The sequence below is a fragment of the Solea senegalensis genome, linkage group LG5, assembly GCF_019176455.1.
Source record: "Solea senegalensis isolate Sse05_10M linkage group LG5, IFAPA_SoseM_1, whole genome shotgun sequence".
NCBI lineage: Eukaryota > Metazoa > Chordata > Actinopteri > Pleuronectiformes > Soleidae > Solea > Solea senegalensis.
The window spans coordinates 854,859-873,194 of record NC_058025.1 but is presented as its reverse complement, the minus strand read 5'-3'; the positions used below and the strand labels follow the sequence as shown (position 1 = coordinate 873,194).

General features: G+C 44.3%; 1 protein-coding gene and 1 long non-coding RNA gene across 2 annotated transcripts in view; one reads left to right on the top strand and one right to left on the bottom strand.

Moving 5' to 3' along the window:
• mmp11a (matrix metallopeptidase 11a) overlaps positions 1-17,610 on the top strand; it is a 19,605-nt gene extending 1,995 nt beyond the window's left edge. Inside the window, exons 2-8 of the mRNA XM_044026575.1 lie at positions 8,521-8,747; positions 12,561-12,704; positions 14,025-14,158; positions 14,536-14,789; positions 15,321-15,525; positions 16,012-16,272; positions 16,616-17,610. Coding sequence (XP_043882510.1) covers positions 8,521-8,747; positions 12,561-12,704; positions 14,025-14,158; positions 14,536-14,789; positions 15,321-15,525; positions 16,012-16,272; positions 16,616-16,734 — 1,344 coding nt within the window. The 3' untranslated portion in view covers positions 16,735-17,610. The remainder of the gene's footprint in view (positions 1-8,520; positions 8,748-12,560; positions 12,705-14,024; positions 14,159-14,535; positions 14,790-15,320; positions 15,526-16,011; positions 16,273-16,615) is intronic.
• Positions 320-1,315, bottom strand: LOC122769763. The gene is made up of 3 exons (XR_006360462.1): positions 952-1,315; positions 670-798; positions 320-578 (listed from the first exon to the last, which is right to left on the bottom strand). It is a non-coding gene; the product is annotated as an uncharacterized LOC122769763 (long non-coding RNA).
• Positions 17,611-18,336: the final 726 nt, after the last annotated feature.

Below are 18,336 nucleotides of genomic sequence, written 5' to 3'. Positions count from 1 at the left end.
GAAAACTAGATCTTGGTCTTACCTGAAGAGCAGGATGAAGGCTGGTGATCACGTGGAGAAGATCTTCTTCCTCCTAAACCACTCACTCTCCCACACCAAAGTCCAGAGAGAAAATCAGTGATTTTAGCTGCGAGGACACGGGAGCTGCAGGTCCTCTGCTGCCTCGTGTGGTCACTTTGTGTCACTGATTTACATCATAATGAAGGATTTTAAAAGCCAAAGTGACAAAATAAGACATTTGAACTTAGTGATGGAGGCAGCAGTGTGTGAGTGTGTGTGCGTGCGTGTGTGATGTTAAAATCACTGATTTTCTCTGTGGACTTTGGTTTGGGAGAGTGAGTGCTTTACAGACGTCTGTCTCATAGTAAGACAAAGCAGCCACGTCTTAATCTGTGTTGTTTTTCTCTCTGAACACTTTCCCCCGGTTTAATCCACAGTAACCAGGTGTCAGACTGTTACGACACGCCTTCTGTCAACAGTGTGACGATCTGATTGGCCGACGCTCGTGTTATCAGAAGTGTGCAGCAGCTGGGAGAACAGTTCTGTTGTGTCTGCAAACGCTTTGTCCACATTTGTTCCTGCGGTTGTTGACAAAAGAGCGAGTGATTGCACACACACACACGCACACGCACGCGCACGCACGCGCACGCACGCGCACACACAGCTTACGTTTGTCTGTGTTGTCCCGTCATGTCCACGTCTCCGGCCGCTGTGATTGATCGGGGGGAACCGTGAGAGCAAAGGTGACATCAGAGCTGGGGGGGGCGGAGTTTCCCAGCAAGCAGATCTAGGTCACAGCTGCTGTGGGTGAGAGTGGACGTGAGACACAACAAGAGGCTCTGAGGGGGCGATGGAGGGTGAATTCACTCGTTCATGAGTGAAACGTGAAGTTGCATGAGAAAGGATTTTCAGTGTGGAGGTGAGAAGAGAGGGCGGAGCAACACATGTAACCTGTTATTTAAAGGTGAGGAAACTCAACTCAGTGAACTCTGTCAGCGCTGAGGATTCCTGCATCTGACTCCGCCCACTGACCCAAACAAACATGGCCGCTGAGGAGAGGTGGTGATGAGTTAGGAAAAGAATCTTTTAGCCTTTTCAAAAGGTTGTTGTTTTTCCCCCTCCTCTTCCTCCTCTTCCTCCTGTCTGACAGAAAACATCCTCTCAGTGTAAGCAAACGTGTGTGTGTGTGTGTGTGTGTGTGTGTGTGTGTGAGAGAACACACCCTTCAAATTGAAATCTTATCTGTTTCTTCTTCACATAAACACTCAGGACAAACTTCCTTCAGTCCACATTTACTCTGGTTACAGTTTCTGTTTGACGCCACAGTCTCTACTCCTGTTTCTTCTTCACATAAACACTCAGGACAAACTTCCTTCAGTCCACATTTACTCTGGTTACAGTTTCTGTTTGACGCCACAGTCTCTACTCCTGTTAGTGTAACACACACACACAGACACACACACACACACACAAGACACACACACACACACACACACACACACACACAGCACAGACACACACGCACACACAAGCACAGACACACACACACAAGCACAGACACACACACACAAGCAAGCACAGACACACACACACACACAAGCACACACACAGCAAGCACAGACAGATAGACACACACACGCACACACAAGCACACACACAAGCAAGCACAGACACACACACACAAGCACACACACACACACACACAAGCACAGACACACACAGCACAGACACACACAGACACAGACACACACAGACACACACAAGCACAGACACACACAGACACAAGCACAGACACACACACACACACACACACACACAAGCACAGACACACACAAGCACAGACACACAGATACACACACAGACACACGACACAAGCAGTCTCACACACACACACGCACCCACAGACACGAGCACAGTCTAACACACACACACGCACACACACGCACCCACAGACACACACACACACACACACACACACACACAGACACGAGCACAGTCACACACGCACACACAGACACACACACACACACACACACACACAAGCACAGTCTCACACACACGCACGCACACACACGCACCCACAGACACACACACACAGACACACGCACCCACAGACACACACACACGAGCACAGTCTAACACACACACACACAGACACACAGAAGCACACACACACAAGCACAGTCTCACACACACACACGCACCCACAGACACACACACACACACACAAGCACAGTATCACACACACGCACACACAGACACAAACACACACATACACAAGCAGTCTCATGCACGCACACACACAAGCACAGTCTCACGCACACACACACACACAGACACACACACACACACACAGACACACACACACACAGAGGAATTTCTGGATCATGACTTTCATAAAAGTCCTTTCATATAAATCAAATTAATCTCCGTGCTGTGTGTGTGTGTGTGTGTCTGTGTGTGTGTGTGTGTGTGTGTGTGTATGTGTGGTTTGACTGCCTCCTCTCTGTTTTTATTAAATGTATGATTGTGTATTTTATGACAAACACATGTTAGTAAATTTCTCTGTGATCCGAGTAATTGATGCTGACACTCATTACCTCACTGGGTCTGACCACAGAGAATGTGTTTGACATGATTCTGTTTATGTGTACATATATGTGTGTATATATATATATATACATATATGTACACACACATATAAATGTGTATGTATATGTGTGTATATACTGTATATACACACATATTTGTTTATATGTTTATACATATAGATATATACATATATGTATATATGTACATGTACATATATACATATATGTACATACATATACTTCACTGTGTGTTTTTATTCTTATAAGTTCTTTATAAGTTTCTTTTTTCAGTGTGTCGATGAGAGACTTTGAGGCACAGTTACATTTGTCCTTTCTGGGCTTCTGTACAAAAAAACATAACTGTAAAACTAACTAAATAAAACATACTGCAAAATTAAAAATTAAAACTATAAAACAAAAACTGTAAAATTTACTTTAAAACTAAAACTGCAAAACTAACTATAAATTAAAAACTGTAAAACAAAATAAATTAAAATAATTTTTTCTGGGTGTAAAATAAAGCTGTAATCAATTGACCAAATGTCTCTAAAAAATGATTAGTTTAATTCAAAATGACGAGATATGTGGCATTTTAATTCAGTTAGAAATGCCCAGTAGAATTTCCAACTTCTGTTTTCAGGTTTTCTTTAATATTGTGACTATTATTCATTTCATTATTTGACATATTTTGGTCACAATCTCCTCCGTTTCTTTGCCAATTTCAACAATTCATACGTCCATACATCATGTTCGGCTCATTAATAATGAAAACAATGTGTTTTACTAAGTCAGAGTTAAGTCAGAGTCATTTCCTCAGGTCGGTTAATTGAATCGTTTTTCTTCCATCAAACTTCAAACAGTGTGTGTGTGTGTGGGCAGTTGTAAAACCAACTGTCAAACTAAATCTGACTGTAAAACTAAAACTGTAAAACCAACTGTCAAACTAAATCTGACTGTCAAAGTAAAACTGTAAAACCAACTGTCAAACTAAATCTGACTGTAAAACTTAAACTGTAAAACCAACTGTCAAACTAAATCTGACTGTAAAACTTAAACTGTAAAACCAACTGTCAAACTAAATCTGACTGTAAAACTTAAACTGTAAAACCAACTGTAAAACTGTAAACTGTAAAACCAACTGTCAAACTAAATCTGACTGTAAAACTTAAACTGTAAAACCAACTGTCAAAGTAAATCTGACTGTAAAACTTAAACTGTAAAACCAACTGTCAAACTAAATCTGACTGTCAAAGTAAAACTGTAAAACCAACTGTCAAACTAAATCTGACTGTAAAACTAAATCTGACTGTCAAACTAAATCTGAAAAAACTGTAAAACCAACTGTCAAACTAAATCTGACTGTAAAACTTAAACTGTAAAACCAACTGTAAATCTGACTGTAAAATAAAACCAACTGTCAAACTAAATCGACTGTAAAACTAAAACTGTAAAACCAACTGTCAAACTAAATCTGACTGTAAAACTTAAACTGTAAAACCAACTGTCAAATCTGACTGTGTAAAACTGTAAAACCAACTGTCAAAGTAAATCTGTAAAACTAAAACTGTAAAACCAACTGTCAAACTAAATCTGACTGTAAAATTAAAACTGTAAAACCAACTGTCAAAAAACTGTAAAGTAAAACTAAACTAAAAAAACCAACTGTAAAACTGTAAAAAATCAAACTAAACTGTAAAAAAACCAACTGTCAAACTAAATCTGACTGTAAAACTAAAACTGTAAAACCAACTGTCAAACTAAATCTGACTGTAAAACTAAAACTGTAAAACCAACTGTCAAACTAAATCTGACTGTAAAACTAAAACTGTAAAACCAACTGTCAAAACTGACTGTAAAACTGTAAAACCAACTGTCAAACTAATCTGAAACTTGTAAAACCAACTGTCAAACTAAATCTGACTGTAAAACTTAAACTGTAAAACCAACTGTCAAACTAAATCTGACTGTAAAACTAAACTGTAAAACCAACTGTAAACTGTAAAACTAAAACTGTAAAACCAACTGTCAAACTAAATCTGACTGTAAAACTAAAACTGTAAAACCAACTGTCAAACTAAAGACTGTAAAACTTAAACTGTAAAACCAACTGTCAAACTAAATCTGACTGTAAAACTAAAACTGTAAAACCAACTGTCAAACTAAATCTGACTGTAAAATTAGAACTGTAAAATTAAAACTAACTGTAACACAAAATCTAAGAGTAGAACTAACTATAAAAGTAAAACTCTCTGCAAAACAAAATAATTAGAACTGTAAAAGTAACTTTATAAGTAACTATAAATAAAACAGGACGTAACGTGACTGAAGTACCAGATAAATTCAGCCGCTGCGTCTTAATCGCTTCCACCTTTTCCCTGCGAGGTCTGAAATTAAAGACGTGGTTTTCGTGGTGGACCTCCTGCAGCTGCGAGCAGGTTCTGCTCAGTGCGGTGGTGAGCGCGGTGGCTCAGTGGGCAGGTTCTGTTGTCAGACTGGAGACGCTGTGCAGACGCTGCGTGTACAGACACGCTCGGTGAATTCCTCTGTCAGACCTGCTGCTCTTGTCATCGCTGTAACCAGAAGCTCGATGTGTCCATACTTGTAACCACCATCAGCAACTCCTTCACATGTTCACAGCATGAAGAATGTTCCAGCGGGGGTGAGGGGGTGAGGGGGTGAGGGTGTCATATCTCATCACCCACATCTCGCAGACTCAGCAGAAAGTAACAGACTAATTACCCCGAGGGTTTTTTTCTTCCTCGATCGTCGTCACGCCGTCTCCTGACAGGATTCTCATTGTCTGCTCTGAAATTACACGCGAACACGCAAATGCCGCCACAGACTGATGTGTCAGCGCCTGAGTCACTGTCATGGAAACATCTGCCCCGAGTGCAACAACAACCTAACAGCCCCTAACCCCGACTCACCTCCAAATCTTCTTCCAGGTTCTCCCTTCAGGGGGCACCACAGCGGATCATCTGCCTCCATCTTGTCGACTCACATGAGTCCTCTTCTGGAAATATAGAACAGCTCATTATTTGGCAGTCAGTCCATTAGTAGAAATATAGAACAGCTCATTATTTAGCAAATAGATTATTATTGTTGTTTAATAAATACATTATATTATAATCTTCTGTCTTACATGACCTTAAAATATACACTTATTGTTCCAGATTCATTTCTTTACATGAAGGATATTTATGTTGGTGTTACAAACTATGGCTCTGACAATATAATTTTGCCGATTCCGTGTATTTTTAAATCTATATATATATAATACTTGGTGTATATGACATGATATCCAAAGTCACTATATAAAGATGTATGTATGTGTGTATGTGGTTGTTTTTCAGATGATTTACACAGACGTGACGGGGCTTTCTTTAAGTCTAAGTTTCATGTGTTCATGTGTTCATGTTCATGTGTTCATTGGAACCAAAATAAAAACAGATTCTTTTGTTTGACTTTAACCTTGAACTTTGAAGTGAAACCTGTTAAGAATCAGGAACTGAGTGCAGGGGTCAGACAGGTCAAACACTCCATTTGACACAAAGGCAGGGGGCGGGGCAGGAGGGCGGGGGGTAAAGGTTTAGTCTTTAACTCAGAGTTTTTTTTGTCTCCATCTCACCCTTTGAAATGACAGATTTACCCCCCCACTGCGCCCGCCCCCCCCAGAATTAGCCCGACATTTATGGGCCTGTAAGCCGACACCCACCAAACCCCCCCCCCCACCCTCACCTGATTGGGATCAGACAGCGGGCAGCTTCAGTCTACACTGGATCCTGTCGAGACAGAGGTTACCATGGTGACCAGGTGATTGACAGTTCAAACAACAGCCCTCCAACTGTGGGCAGGAAGTCGCCCTCGAGAAAACTGCCATGTTTATAACTGAACTCAAACCCAGAACCAGATTAACTGAACTCAACCTCAGAACCAGATTAACTGAACTCAACCTCAGAACCAGATTAACTGAATTTAAACCCAGAACCAGATTAATTAACTGAACTCAAACCCAGAACCAGATTAACTGAACTCAACCACAGAACCAGATCAACTGAACTCAACCTCAGAACCAGATTAACTGAATTTAAACCCAGAACCAGATTAACTGAACTCAACCTCAGAACCAGATTAACTGAATTTAAACCCAGAACCAGATTAACTGAACTCAAACCCAGAACCAGATTAACTGAACTCAACCACAGAACCAGATTAATTGAACTCAACCTCAGAACCAGATTAACTGAACTCAAAACATTTTTTTTCTGATGAGAAGGTGAAGTTTGTAAAGCACTCACTCTCTCACACCAAACCTCATAGAGAAAATCAGTGATTTTAACGTCACACACACACACACACACACACACACACACTGCTGCCTCCATCACTAAGTTCTAATGTCTTTTTTTGTAAAATTCAGCATTTGAAATATTTCATTCAGATTGACCTGAGTGACACAAAGTGACCACACGAGGCAGCAGAGGACCAGCAGCTCCTGAGTCCCTGTGAGTTGAATCACTGGTTTTCTCTCTGGACTTTGGTGTGGGAGAGTGAGTGCTTTATAAACCTCAGCCTCACGTATGTGTGGGCGTGTACATTTACTCAGTGTAAATGTTTAAATGACTGATGTGTGAGTTTGTGCACAGAGTTCAGACTCTGCTGCAGCTCCGTCACCAACAACACAACATGAATGAGAGCTCTGTGTGTCGTAATAATAAGCAGCAGCTGAACGCTGCTTTAAACAGCGACACACACACAGGAGTGTGTGTGAGTGTGTGTGTGTGTGTGTGTGTGTGTGTGTGTGCGCGTGTGCGTGAGATCCAGACCCATCAGTCACGGTGTTTCCACAGTCTGCAGCACATTCCTCTGACCCTGCTGTGATCGTTCCTCATAACTGTAACGACGACACGGAGAGTCCTGCAAGAGAGTGAGTGAGTGAGTGAGTGAGAGAGTGAGAGAGTGAGTGAGTGAGTGAGTGAGTGAGGGGTGAGAGAGTGAGACACCTTTAAAACACAAACATGATCTTACTTGTAACTTTTCTATCATTTATTTTAAACAAGAGTGAATCTAACATGAGCTTCATCTCACTGACGTTCACACACCTGATCGCTCGTGATCGTGACACAGTCACTGAAGTGAAATCCCAGTGAACGTGGTGACGATGGTTCCGTCGTTGTTAAACGTTTATGTTTTCAGGATCTACAGTTTGTTGACGTTGTTGCTATGACGACACTCTGTCAGAGCAGGAAGTAAAAAAACAGCAGCTGCCATCACTGACTGTGTCTGTTATGTGTCCTGTGATGGACGCTCACCTGTCCAGGATGAGACTCTGTCTTTCAGCAGAAGGTCGTAGGAGAATTTGATGCTGAGATAAAAGTGCGTCGTTACATGAACGTAGAGATGATTCTGTGGAACTCAGACGATCTGACGACGAGCTTTAATTCATCGATAACGTCTTTTCCCACAGGTTTGTTGACAGATTTGCTGATAGGACGAGAATGATGTGAAAGACGAGGACTCTGTAATTTACTTCTGTGGAAATGAGCAGGGCCATTTCCTCTGAGGAGAAAGGGGGAGGGATCATAATGATAATGAGACACTCTGGGACTGAGTGTCTCCTAAACTGGGACAAACTTGAGGGTTTGTTGGCCTGATTATGAGCGAGGACTGTCATTAAGTCCTGGAGGACGTGGATTCCAGCTCAGATCAGATCTGCCTCAGGACTTTTCTCGTCTCTCCGCCTCTGTCCTCTATGGTGGCAGCGCTGCTCGGCCTCTGTAGGTTCATGTACTTCAGGATGTTGATGGTCCTCAGAGGATGAACCCTCGGGATTTGACATGTCCAACCTTTACAAGACAATGGACTTGTCCAAACCTGAGATGATGAATGTGGAAGTGAGAATGAACTCAAGTCTCTGTTCTTGTCCCAGGTCTCTGAGAAGTTCCCCGACCTGAAGAAGAGAGGGAAAGTGTCTCACGCTCAGGACGTCATGAAGGACGAGAGTTTGTCCAACAACACCAGGGACGCGTGGAACCGACCTCGCTGCGGCGTACCGGACTTCCCCAGCCAGAAGGGGGTGCACTACCGCGGACGACAGCGCCAGAGACGCTTTGTACTCTACGGAGGACGTTTGAACAAGATGGACCTCACCTACAGGTACACACCTATAGTCAATTTGCTGTCCCCTAGTGGTCACACAATGTCTCAAATCCACAAAGAAAAACAGTTTTTAGCCTCTTAGCAAAAGACTCGCGTCATAAAATCTACGACATCTTAAGAACACGTTCACGTCTTTATCTCACTGTGAGACAGACTTTTCCAACAGGAAAGTGAAGTTTGTAAAGCACTCACTCTCCCACACCAAAGTCTAGAGAGAAAACCAGTGATTTTAACATCACACAAACACACACACACACACACACACACACATGAGCTGTTGATCCACTGCTGCCTCCATCACTAAGTTCTTAAAGATATCGTAAACTTAAAGTGATGCAGATTTTATGATGAGAGTGTGGAAAATATGTTGCGTGAGAAGAAGCCTTTAAAAAACGATGGTGGATAAAATGACGACTTTGATGGATACTGGTCGTACGATCTGAGGGAAGAAAATGAAAAAGTGGAGCAGAGACACGGACGAACGTGGAGAAAATGAAGATTTGAAATATTGATTCTGAAAAAAAGGGATATGCTGCGTTTCTTTCATGTGAGGTTTAGACTCCGTCCAGGGTCTGGCAGTCATTTGTGTCTCCTGTGGTTCTGTCAGTGCTGTCATTCTTTAACTGAACACTTTATTAAAAGATAAAGACACAAGCAGCAGCAGTCGGTGTTTTCAGCAGTAGCAGCAGCAGCCTGTGTTTTCAGCAGCAGCAGCAGTGTGTGTTTTCAGCAGCAGCAGCAGGCAGCAGCAGCAGCAGCAGCAGCAGCAGCCTGTTTTCAGCAGCAGCCAGCAGCAGCAGCAGCAGCAGCAGCAGCAGCGCAGTGTGTGTTTTCAGCAGCAGCAGCCTGTGTTTTCAGCAGCAGCAGCAGCAGCAGCAGCAGCAGTCGGTGTTTCAGCAGCAGCAGCAGCAGTGTGTTTTCAGCAGCATCAGCAGCAGCAGCAGCAGCAAGCAGCAGCAGCAGCAGCAGCCTGTGTTTTCAGCAGCAGCAGCAGTGTGTGTTTCAGCAGGCAGCAGCAGCAGCAGCAGCAGCAGCAGCAGCAGTCGGTGTTTTCAGCAGTAGCAGCCTGTGTTTTCAGCAGCAGCAGCAGCAGTGTGTTTTCAGCAGCCTGTGTTTCAGCAGCAGCAGCAGTGTGTGTTTTCAGCAGCAGCAGCAGCAGCAGTTTTCAGCAGCAGCAGCAGCAGTCTGTGTTTTCAGCAGCATCAGCAGTGTGTTTTCAGCAGCAGCAGCAGCAGCAGCAGCAGCGTGTTTTCAGCAGCAGCAGCAGCAGCAGCAGCCTGTGTTTTCAGCAGCAGCAGCAGTGTGTGTTTTCAGCAGCAGCAGCAGCAGCAGCCTGTGTTTTCAGCAGCAGCAGCAGCCTGTGTTTTCAGCAGCAGCAGCAGTGTGTGTTTTCAGCAGCAGCAGCAGCAGCAGCAGTGTGTTTTCAGCAGTAGCAGCAGCAGCAGTCTGTGTTTCAGCAGCATCAGCAGCAGCAGCCTGTGTTTCAGCAGCAGCAGCAGCAGTGTTTGTGTTTTCAGCAGCATCAGCAGCAGCAGCCTGTGTTTTCAGCAGCAGCAGCAGTGTGTGTTTTCAGCAGCAGCAGCAGCAGCAGCAGCGTGTGTTTTCAGCAGCAGCAGCAGCAGTGTGTGTTTTCAGCAGCAGCAGCAGCAGCAGCAGCGTGTGTTTTCAGCAGCAGGTTGAGACACGACGCGTCAGTGCAGCGTTGTTGTGACTGATCTGTATCAACAATGTCAAAGGTTTTTTTTCATGTTTTACACTGAGTTATATTCATGATTTTAAACTTTAATGTTTAATATTCAAAGAAATGATTATTCATTTTTTTCAACTAAAAAGTCGACAACTCAACTGATTTCTACCTTTTGTTGAATAAAAACTACAAAGCATTTCATTTATGCTGACTCACTGTTAGCTTCTCGCACTCGCACATACGATATCATCTAAATCAGGGGTGTCAATGGTAGGGCCCCCAGGCCAGAACCGGGCCAGAACCAGCCCACCAGAGGGTCCAATCTGGCGCGCAGGATAAAGTTGTTAAAATGACAATCTAATCATAACGTGAAATACTATATTATCTGAGAAACAGAGAAACAACAACAGTTCACACAGTGAACACTAGGGGTCAGCAGAGAGAAACGTGACCATCGCGGACGGAAAAACACGTAAATAATAAAAAGACAAACATGGAACAGGAATCTGCACGCAGAGGAATTCATTCCTGTTTTATCCTTCTATAAACCTGCTGTGTTTACTTCTTTAAAAATGTGGGTTATGTTATTGTGATGAGTCATGATTTGTGACTCATGTGTTTGACAAAGTACTCCACGTGTAATCTGCGCGGTATTTGTGCTAAAACGTGATAATCTGGTGGATTTAAAGGCCTTTGTGTTGAATTCAGCACAAACGTGCTCATGGGCACCACTGGAAGACGTTATCATGGGCATAGAGAAACCTCATGGGCCCTGACTTAGGATTCCAAGATGGCTGCCACTTGTGTTGCTAGTTTAAATACTTTACGACAGATTTACTACTCGCAGTAAATCTGTCGTAAACACAGGACTGGTTATCGTTACCGACTGGTGTTGCTAACAAGGAGGTGACGATGAAAATGGATCTCATATAATATCTCACATAATAAATCTCAAATAATAAATCTCTCACATAATCCCAACATTATTATTACAAAATGGCTGCCACTTGCAGCAATATCAACGCTCTTCTGTCGCTAGCGTTTAATTTGTGTCGCACACAGATCAATCTTTTATCCGTGGACATGTTGCTAAGATGTATGTGTGAGCACAATAATGAGCAGAGCGCAGTTACCAACTGCTATCGCTAACAATAGCTAACAAAGCTGCTGTAGAAACATGGAGGCACAAGATGGCGGCCTCAGTAAAGCAAGGCCCGCCCCTGAAGGCGACAAAAACCACATGAGTTTTATTTTAAAGTTAGTTAGTTTTTTTTTTATTAATCCCCTTAGGGAAAGTATTCCTCTGCATTTTGACCCATCCTAGAATTAGGAGCAGTGGGCTGCCACACTGAGTGGCGCCCGGGGAGCATTGGGGGTTGGGTACCTTGCTCAGGGGTACCCCAGCCCTTTTTGGCCGGGTGGGGATTTGAACTGGCGACCCTCTGGTTACAAGTCAAGTTCCCTTTCCACTTGGCCACGGGCTGCCCGTTTAAGTCCGTTATAAACCTGAATAATATACTTTAATGATTTGTACGTGTTAATAAATGAGCATTTAAAACCTCAATAGTTTCACACAATCTCTAGATTTATCTTTTTTCTTATTTTGTAAAGATTCTTTTATTTTCCTTTGGTTCGGTAGTGAAACGATGCTAAGCTAAGCGCGTAGCTTGAGTCTGAGCAGAGAATCGTCATGAGCCGCAGGTTGAAACCCGTTTCCTTCTGTACGTTAATTATCCGTCTCATTTTACGACGTCAGATTCCTCCGTAATTAACAGCCGATCATCGCGTTTCCCCGTCACGTCGCTGATTTACTGAATCCACACGGAAACGTGAGGATTTAATTATCACGTTACTGCGACACCAACTCATCTGAGCTGTGATGCTGTGCATTATATATGATTTATGATTTCCCTGTTTCTTGTTTCAGTTATCACACTGGGTGGTTTGATCTCAGAGGAAGGGGGCGGAGACTGTGATGTTTTGTTAGTGAGCCTCAGGGCTGCAGATATCAGATTAGAGGGAGGCGTTCGAGGCCGGTGGTCTCACTGTGACACTGACGCTCTACATCCTCTGTGTGTGTGTGTGTGTGTGTGTGTGTGTGTGTGTGTGTTCCACACCTGCAGGATCGTCCGCTTCCCCTGGCAGATGAGTGACGAGAAAGTGCGACGCGTCTTCCAGGAAGCGCTGAAAATCTGGAGTGACGTGACCCCGCTGACCTTCACCGAGGTCCACAGCGGGAAGGCCGACATCCGCGTCGACTTCACGAGGTGTGAGAGAGAGAGAGAGAGAGAGAGGGCGAGAAAATACAGATTTAAAGAGATTATGAGCGGATGAATGACGTTCTGACGCATAGTGACTGGGTTGTGAGCGCCCCCTACTGTGGAGAACCAGCGTGAGACAGTCGGTGTGTTTGTTTTGATTGATATTATTACACAGAAGTGTTTCCTGACCTCTTATATTAACAGCAGTGATGTAAACACATTCAAATCTGAACTAGATTTTAAAAGGACCTCGGCTAATGAGGCTAGCGCTCACTGACATTAAGGAAAAACTGATTTTCACCACTTAACAAAAATAAAATCTACATTCTCTTATATATAAGAGATATATTAAGAATGTGTTTTGATAATCTGGTTAGAATTTAAATAAACCAAGTAAACCAAGCTACTGAGGCTAGCTCTCAGTGACAACATGGCTGCTAGCAGGAAACACTGATTTCAGCCACTTAACAAAAGACTTTAAATAAAATCTGCATCAGTTTACGTCCACGACGTCTGAAGAACACGTTCACGTCTTTAAGTTTGTAAAACACTCACTCTCCCACACCAAAGTCCACAGAGAAAACCAGTGATTTTAACATCACACACACACACACACACACACACACACACTGCCGCCTCCATCACTACGTTCAAATGTCTTATTTTTCATTTAGACTTAACTCAGTGACACAAAGTGACCACACGAGGCAGCAGAGGATGACTGATTTTCTCTGTGGACTTTGGTGTGGGAGAGTGAGTGTTTCATGAACTTCAGTTTCCTGTTGGAAAAGTGTGTCTGACAGTGAGATAAAGACGTGAAGATGATGATTTATAGCAACTAAAATCAGTTCATTCAAATGTGATTATATTATTATAAAATGTTAAATACACCTTCAGTTGTAATTTCATTATACGAGTTTGTGTATCTTATTAGTTGCGTTGTTGTTGTTGTTGGTGCTGATGTGATTGTGACGTCCTTCATGTTGTTGCTCTCTGCACTGTTTTGTTTTGGTGGAACTCTGTAAACGTGCAGCATGTGCGAGAGTGGACGTCACAATCACATCACGTTTCATCTCATTTAGACACAAAGGTCTTTGTGTGGCAGCTTTTCACAGAGACAGCGGAGCAGCGCACAGATAATAGCTTCATGATTTCATAATCTCATCTGTTTGTTTGTTTGTTTGTTTGTTTCCCCTCACTGCAAACAAAGAAACCAAGAAAATGAAACTTTTTCACAGACGATCTTACATCATTGTCGTGTGACACGAAGTAAAACTGAAACATCCTTTGTTGTTTAAAAGGTGTGTTTGTTTCACGGACCTGCAGGTACTGGCACGGAGACGACCTTCCCTTCGACGGCCCGGGCGGGATCCTCGCTCACGCCTTCTTCCCCAGGACGCATCGACAGGGAGACGTTCACTTCGACTACGACGAGTCGTGGACGCTGGGAAACCACATGGGTGAGACTTTCAACTAAACACTAAAAACATCCCAACAAATCAAATAATAACAGAAAAATGACTGTGACAAAGAAATCACCAGAAGCTTCAGGCTGATAACGTCTTCCAGTGGTTTTTACAGATCCAGATGTGCAAAGGTTCATAAAAATGTAATTGTCGAAGCACATTACAATAATCAAAGTGCTTCACATTAAATCAATAATAAAAACACACTAAATCATATCAATAAATAATAAAAGCTGTTCAGTGAAGATCAGGAGGTGACCCCACAGTTTGACCCTTGACCTGGGGACAAAAAATCTTAAAATGAATTTTTAAATGAACAGTAAAGTCATTTTGATTGTGTTTTTCCTCCTCCTCCTCCTCCTCCTCCTCAGGCACAGACCTCCTCCAGGTCGCCGCCCATGAGTTTGGACACGTCCTGGGTCTGCAGCACTCCCGTGAACCAGGAGCCGTCATGTCAGCGTACTACACCTTCTCCTACCCACTGAAGCTGAGCGAGGACGACAGACGAGGCATCCAGTTCCTGTACGGAGGTCACCCACAAGTCCTGCCTTCTCCATCTCCACCGCCTCCTCCTCCGCCTCCTCATCCTCCTTACAACCCAGAGTCCAATGAGATCCCGACTATTGTGAGTCTAAATGATAGGATGATAGTTAGAAACCGCTCGCTCTCTCACACCAGACCTCTGCTGCCTCGTGTGGTCACTCTGTGTCACTGAGTTAAATCCAAATGAAATATTTCAAATGCTGAATTAACAAAATAAGACGTTTGAACTCAGTGATGGAGTCAGCAGATAATCAACAACTCCTGTGTGTGTGTGTGGGAGAGTGAACAGATGCTTAAGGTATTGTAGATTTAATCTGAAGCAGAGTTTATAAAGTAAAGTTTGTTAAATCTAACAGGTGTGTTTCTCTTCATCCTGACTGAATTATAAAAGAGAAACGCGATCTAACGTCAGAGACGTGGACGCTTCTCATAAGAGAATAAATAAATCTTGAATAACACGTCGTGAAAATGCAGCGTTTAGATCAGTTTCTCTTGTACAAACTTTTTACTTCACCTGTAATAAACCGTGTGTTTAACACGTGCAGATCTCTGATGTCACAGCGATGATGATGATGATGATGTTGTTGTTGTTGTTGCTGTGTCGTGTCTCCAGCCCGACGCCTGCCACACGGACTTTGACGCCGTGTCCATGATCCGTGGAGAGCTGTTCTTCTTTAAGTCGGGGTACGTGTGGAGGATCAGGGACGGACACCTGGAGAGCGGGTACCCGGCGCTGGCGTCCCGACACTGGAGGGGGATCCCCGACAACATCGACGCCGCCTTTGAAGACAAGTCAGGAAACATTTGGTTCTTTCAAGGTGGGAGTGGTTCATTTTCAGCTGCCGTCATGTGGTCAACACACACACACACACACACACACACACACACACACACACACACACACACACACACACACACACACACGCACACGCACACGCGCGCAGGAGTGGACCGACAGTATTACCGTAACTCCTAGACTAGACGATCTGTCTGAGAATGTTTGTGATATCTAGAAAATTTCAAAAACTCTGGCCTGGCGATGTGACTCCGCCTCTCGCTCTATGTCCATGACGTTTCCAAACATGAATAAATAAAAAAAAAATTAAAAAGCAGAATTTAGTTTTTCTTGGGATTCATGTCAGTGAGACATGAAGTGACCTGCTCACTGTGAGACGCAGGTGGACGTGTGGACGAGTCTTCAACACCTGTGAGGACGAGAAGATCTGTGTTGTGTTTATTGAGACAAAGACAAAGCTGTCACTCACCAACACTCTCTGTCCCCATCTCTGTCCCCATCCCTGCAGGTGAGAATTACTGGGTGTTTGACGCTGAGATGCAGATCCAGGCCCCGGAGTCCATGAGGAGTCTGGGTCTGCCGGTCTCTGGGATCCAGGCTGCTCTGCGCTGGGGCCACGACTCCAACTACAACACCTACTTCTTCAAGTCCGGAAGCTACTGGAAGTTCAGTCCGCGTGAGAACCGCGTGGACTCAATCTACCCGCGCAGCATGCAGGACTGGATCGGTATCCCCGAGGACGTGGACGCTGCCTTCAGGGACATCTACGGTAAAAACCAACACTGGAACAAAGACGTTTTATTCAGCTGTTTATAAACCACTCACTCTCCCACACACACACACACACACACACACAGACACACTGCTGCCTCCATCAGCGAGTTCAAATGTCTGATTTTGTGTCTTCAGTGTTTGAAACCCTTGTTCAGATTGACGTCAGTGACACAAAGTGACCACACGAGGCAGCAGAGCAGCAGCAGCTAAAATCACAGATTGTCTGTGGGAGAGTTTGGTGTGTGCCATGTTTTCAGAGACCCTCCAGGGGGCGCTGACGGCGTGTGGTGACCCTGAAGTTCAGACCCTGACACAGACTGTGACTCCTCTGTTTCCAGGTTACGCTCACTTCATCCGAGGACGTCAGTACTGGAAGTTCGACCCCGTGGCCATGAACTCGTTGGAGGGTTACCCTCGTTACGTGGGCATGGACTTCTTCAGCTGCAGAACCGCGTGAGACTCGGCTCGACGGACACTTTTTTCTTGTTTTCCTTTTTTTCTTTTTGACAATGAAGAGTTTGTAATGTCGGACGGAGACGAGACGTCACCGTCACTCAGATCAACTTCACATTCTTCTCAGGAAAAAGCACGTGACTCCTCCTCAGACCGGGCTCCTCCTGTGCAGCTATACTCATATTTATTATGCACACGTTTGCCACCGTGAGGCTGAGATCTGGGCCGTGTGTTACCACACTGATGTGAACTGTTCACTCTTCTCTGAGCCTCGTGTTTCTGCGTCTGCAGTGGACGACGTGTTTCTGTTCCTCGTCACGCCCTCGCTGAGTGTCCAGTGTTTGAAAAGTGGCGTCAGACACGTGGACTCGTCCCCGAGCTGCTGTAGGTGGCGCTGTGGGAGACCAAACAAACTTTGAGATTTGTGTTTTATCCAAACAACTGTTTTCACACGTGCTAAAGCCTCAAAAACATCTTCATCCCCATGAAAACACTCACTGTCAAGATCATGTCAGGTCAACAGGGGGCGATAGAGAACAGCCTGGGACGTCACTCTGATATTTTAACCTTTAACTTTTTCCCCCGAGCAAAGAATGAGAAATGAAGAAATTCAGTCTAAAATAACCTCGCGTCCCATCACGACGTCACTAAGTCGCTAAGTCTCACCTTGTCCTTCAGGAAGAGCTTCAGGGCGCCACCTACAGCTCACAGCAGACAAACGTCCTCTCGTCTCGTCTTTAACATGGTGGTGTGTTCAGGTGACTCTGTGACGTTCAGGCAACTTTGTGACTCTGTGTAACGTTCAGGCGACTCTTCAACTCCGTGTGATGTTCAGGCGACTCTGTGACTCCGTGTGACATTCAGGCGACTCTGACTCTGTGTGACGCTACTCTGTGACTCTGTGTTCAGGAGACTCTGTGACTCCGGTAACGCTGAGGTGACTCTGTGACGCTCAGGTGACTCTGTGACTCTGTGTGACGCTCAGGCGACTCTGTGACTGTGACATTCAGGCTGACTCCGTTCAGGAGACTCTGTGACTCCGTGTGACGCTCAGGTGTGACTCTGTGTTCAGGCGACTCTGTGACTGTGTGACGTTTGATTGACTCCGTGTAACGTTCAGGCGACTCTTCAACTCCATGTGACGTTCAGGCGACTCTTCAACTCCATGTGACGTTCAGGCGACTCTTCAACTCCGTGTGACGTTCAGGCGACTCTGTGTGACGTCACGGCTTGTCTTTAACATGGTGCTGCGTTCAGGTGACTGTGACATCAGTGGTTCTCAACCTGCTCAGTCACAGAAAAAAGTAATTTTATTTTGTTATTATTGATTCAGCTCAAACTAAAAAGTACAAATATCAAACTACTTATGATGCAGCTCGTGTGGTCACTTTGAGTCACTGACTTAGGTCTAAACTAAATATTTTAAAAGCCACATTTTACAAAATCAGGCATTTGATCTTAGTGATGGAGGCAACAGTGGATCAACAACTCCTGTGTGTGTGTGTGTGTGTGTGTGTGAGTGAGTGTGTGTGGGTGTGTGGGAGAGTGAGTTTGTGTGTGTGTGTGTGTGTGTGTGTGTGGGAGAGGTGTGAGAGGAGAGTGTGTG